Genomic DNA, 2,706 nt, shown 5'->3' with positions numbered 1-2,706 from the left:
TGTGGCTAGGATCCATGTTTGTTCAGAAGCACAGCAATCCTGTAAATAGGCTGTCAGTAGGAATGGTAGTGCCACGCTCTGTCAGAGGCTCCAGCTGAACCACTGACAGGAGCAGCTGAGAGGGTAATGGATTATCACTGTCTCTGTGTAGCTTGTTAACGTGGGCAAGTGTTTGTGGGGCTGGCAGTGACCCTTCTCATGAGGGGCTGATGTCTTGTAGACAAACCTGGAGCACGATGTGTATGAGAGATTGACTGCCCTGCAGGAGGGACTCATTCCCAAGAAAAAGGCAGCGACGGATGATGACTTGCATCGAATCAATGAACTGATACAGGTAGGTCCTGTGGCCTCTCAGCCTAGCAGAGTTGCTTCACCCTTAATTACAAAACTTCCCACTGCCATTAGCAAGAGCTAAAGCTGGCCTAAAAAACATGCAGCCTCATTTCCTGTGCTTCCTGTGTCATCAGTCACAAGGGACATTGGGAAAAGGCAGAGGGATTGCTTAGACCAGACATTCTGCTGTTAATGACGAGTATTTCCTTTCAGGGGAACATGCAGAGGTGTAAACTTGTGATGGATCAAATAAATGAGGCTCGAGACTCCATGCTAAAGGTCCTGGACCACAAGGATCGTGTTTTGAAGCTTCTAAACAAGAATGGAACTGTCAAGAAAGTGTCCAAATTAAAGCGAAAGGAGAAGGTCTGAAGACAGACTAATGACTCTGGCAATGGAGAACGTGTACAGAATGGAGTTGAACCTTTTTGTAGTTTGGGTTTATTTTTAAGCAGAGCATCTGAATAAAAAGGATGAGTTTAGGGAACAGATGGACACGTGAAGCCTGGTGACCTGGTGGGATTCTCCCTGATCTTGTCATAATGAACAAAGATTTCTCTCAGGCTCATCCCTTTTTAAAGTCTTTCCAGCCCCATTTGTTTAACCCTCCTGATGTGTCAGTGCCTACTAATTGGAACTAGGGATGCAATGTGTGGTGGACAGTGCTCTCCTGTTGTGCAGCTTAGGGGTGACTGTGCACAAGGACACACCTGTAAGGCAGGAGACTGCAGGGACACAGGAGGGTGACATACAGGTGTGGACCCAGACAGCAGCCAAGCTTCCGAGCACCGGAAGTGACACAGCTCTCATTTACTCAATTTGGTTCTCCGCTTCAGACACGGGAAGGTCAGAAGAACAGAATGCCTTCTTAAACCAGTGCCACTGCACTAGGAGATCTGCCACAAAGAATCTCCAACAGCTCAGAAGTCCTAGCTGTCAAGTTAAAAAAAAAATGGGAAAAAAAAAAGTTGGGGGGGAAATAATTTCCAAGTGGTATTGTAGCGTCTGTGTGTGTGTGTCCATGTTGGTGCTCTGGGATACTCGTGTTGAAGTACCTCTTGCAACAGAGGGGCTTCCTGTAGCTGGTGTAATGTTAATTGTACGTACCACATACATCCTGCAAACATGAATAAAGGACTTGGAGGTTTTTGTACGTGAGCAGTTTGTGTACCTTTGTACTAGGGAAACTGCTCACCCTGCAGACTTGAAAACGAAGCCTGTCAGAAGCTTGTGGGGAGAAAAAAGCACATTGGGAAGCAGCCAGTGTCCTGTGCTGCAGAGAGCTCCTAAAGATGGAATATTGATTATTCCTCATGCCTTTGTGCATTTAACCTTAATGTTTCAGAAAGGTTTATAATCAGTTAATTTTTAGTCTCTTCAACAGGAGGCTTCAGTTTCATGAACTAATTCTGGTTTAACTCATCCAGTTACAGAGCTGTTATCTTGCCTTTATTCAGAACTGAGCTCTTTCACAAGTTACATCAGAAGAAACAGTATTTAATTCTCAGTTCCTGGTTTATTTTTTTAACTAAAGAAGTCAAATGTCCATATTGGCACGGTTCTTGTGTTTTTAACACATGCGATCCCAAATTCTTTTGGCTTTGGCTGTCAGTCTTATTTTCATACTAGCTGGAATTGTTCAAATGAAACCACTTTCATTGTAAGATACAATTCTAGTATAAGGATATTGTAACTTTGGTATCAGGGTACTTAGGATATTTGTTAGTTTCCTTGGCTAGAAGAAAAGAAACATCAAAATATCCCTCCAGTTTTCCAAGCCTGCGAGGAACGTGTGTGTGTGTGCATGTGTATGTAGAAATTAAAATGAGAGAGAAGACAAGACAAAGTGAGACTCAAACTGCTTCTATCACCTTGTATTTCTTATGCCTCGGGAACAGAAGATGCACAACTGGTCAAGTATTTGTTTGATGTTGTCAGGGTAATAAAGCAGAGTGCCAACACTCCCAGGTTCCTAAGGTTTACTGCAAGAAGCTCACTCAGGATCAGGAAATTGACTTGTGTAGGCTTGGGAACTGTTTCACATCTTGGCAAAGGGCTTTTGGGTGAAATCCAAGGCATTACCAGCAAAGAGTGAGGTATTTGCAGGGAAGGGAGGGGAGGATTCCTTTAAGGACTGCAGAAGTTAAAAACTTGCTCTTACTCTGTTGTTCTAGGTATTCTCACCTGATTGATTGTAACCTGGCTGTAACCTGGTGTTCGTGGCTGTCACCTATACTAAAAAGGGTCATGCTGTTCCAAACCCTTGGAGTGGCAATAATTGCACTGTTGTCCTAGAGGTGTGCAAGCCACAGTTTCTACAGTGTGCAAGGCCAGGAGCAATCTGGCCTAGTGGAAGGTTCCTCCCATGGCATG

At 44.2% G+C, this 2,706-nt stretch overlaps 1 protein-coding gene across 1 annotated transcript in view; it reads left to right on the top strand.

Annotated features, from left to right (window-relative positions):
- The window catches only part of LOC103800450 (histone deacetylase complex subunit SAP130), a gene marked incomplete at its 5' end in the record, with an annotated part of 7,133 nt that extends 6,108 nt beyond the window's left edge, over positions 1 to 1,025 (top strand). Inside the window, 2 exons of the mRNA XM_009072827.1 lie at positions 221 to 334; positions 547 to 1,025. Of these exons, the coding sequence (XP_009071075.1) occupies positions 221 to 334; positions 547 to 705 (273 nt within the window). The remainder of the gene's footprint in view (positions 1 to 220; positions 335 to 546) is intronic.
- Between the last annotated feature and the right edge of the window lie 1,681 nt (positions 1,026 to 2,706).

The sequence above is a fragment of the Acanthisitta chloris genome, unplaced genomic scaffold (genome assembly GCF_000695815.1).
Source record: "Acanthisitta chloris isolate BGI_N310 unplaced genomic scaffold, ASM69581v1 scaffold38104, whole genome shotgun sequence".
NCBI lineage: Eukaryota > Metazoa > Chordata > Aves > Passeriformes > Acanthisittidae > Acanthisitta > Acanthisitta chloris.
The sequence above is the reverse complement of the archived record's forward strand: the minus strand, read 5'-3'. Positions and strand labels throughout refer to the sequence as shown.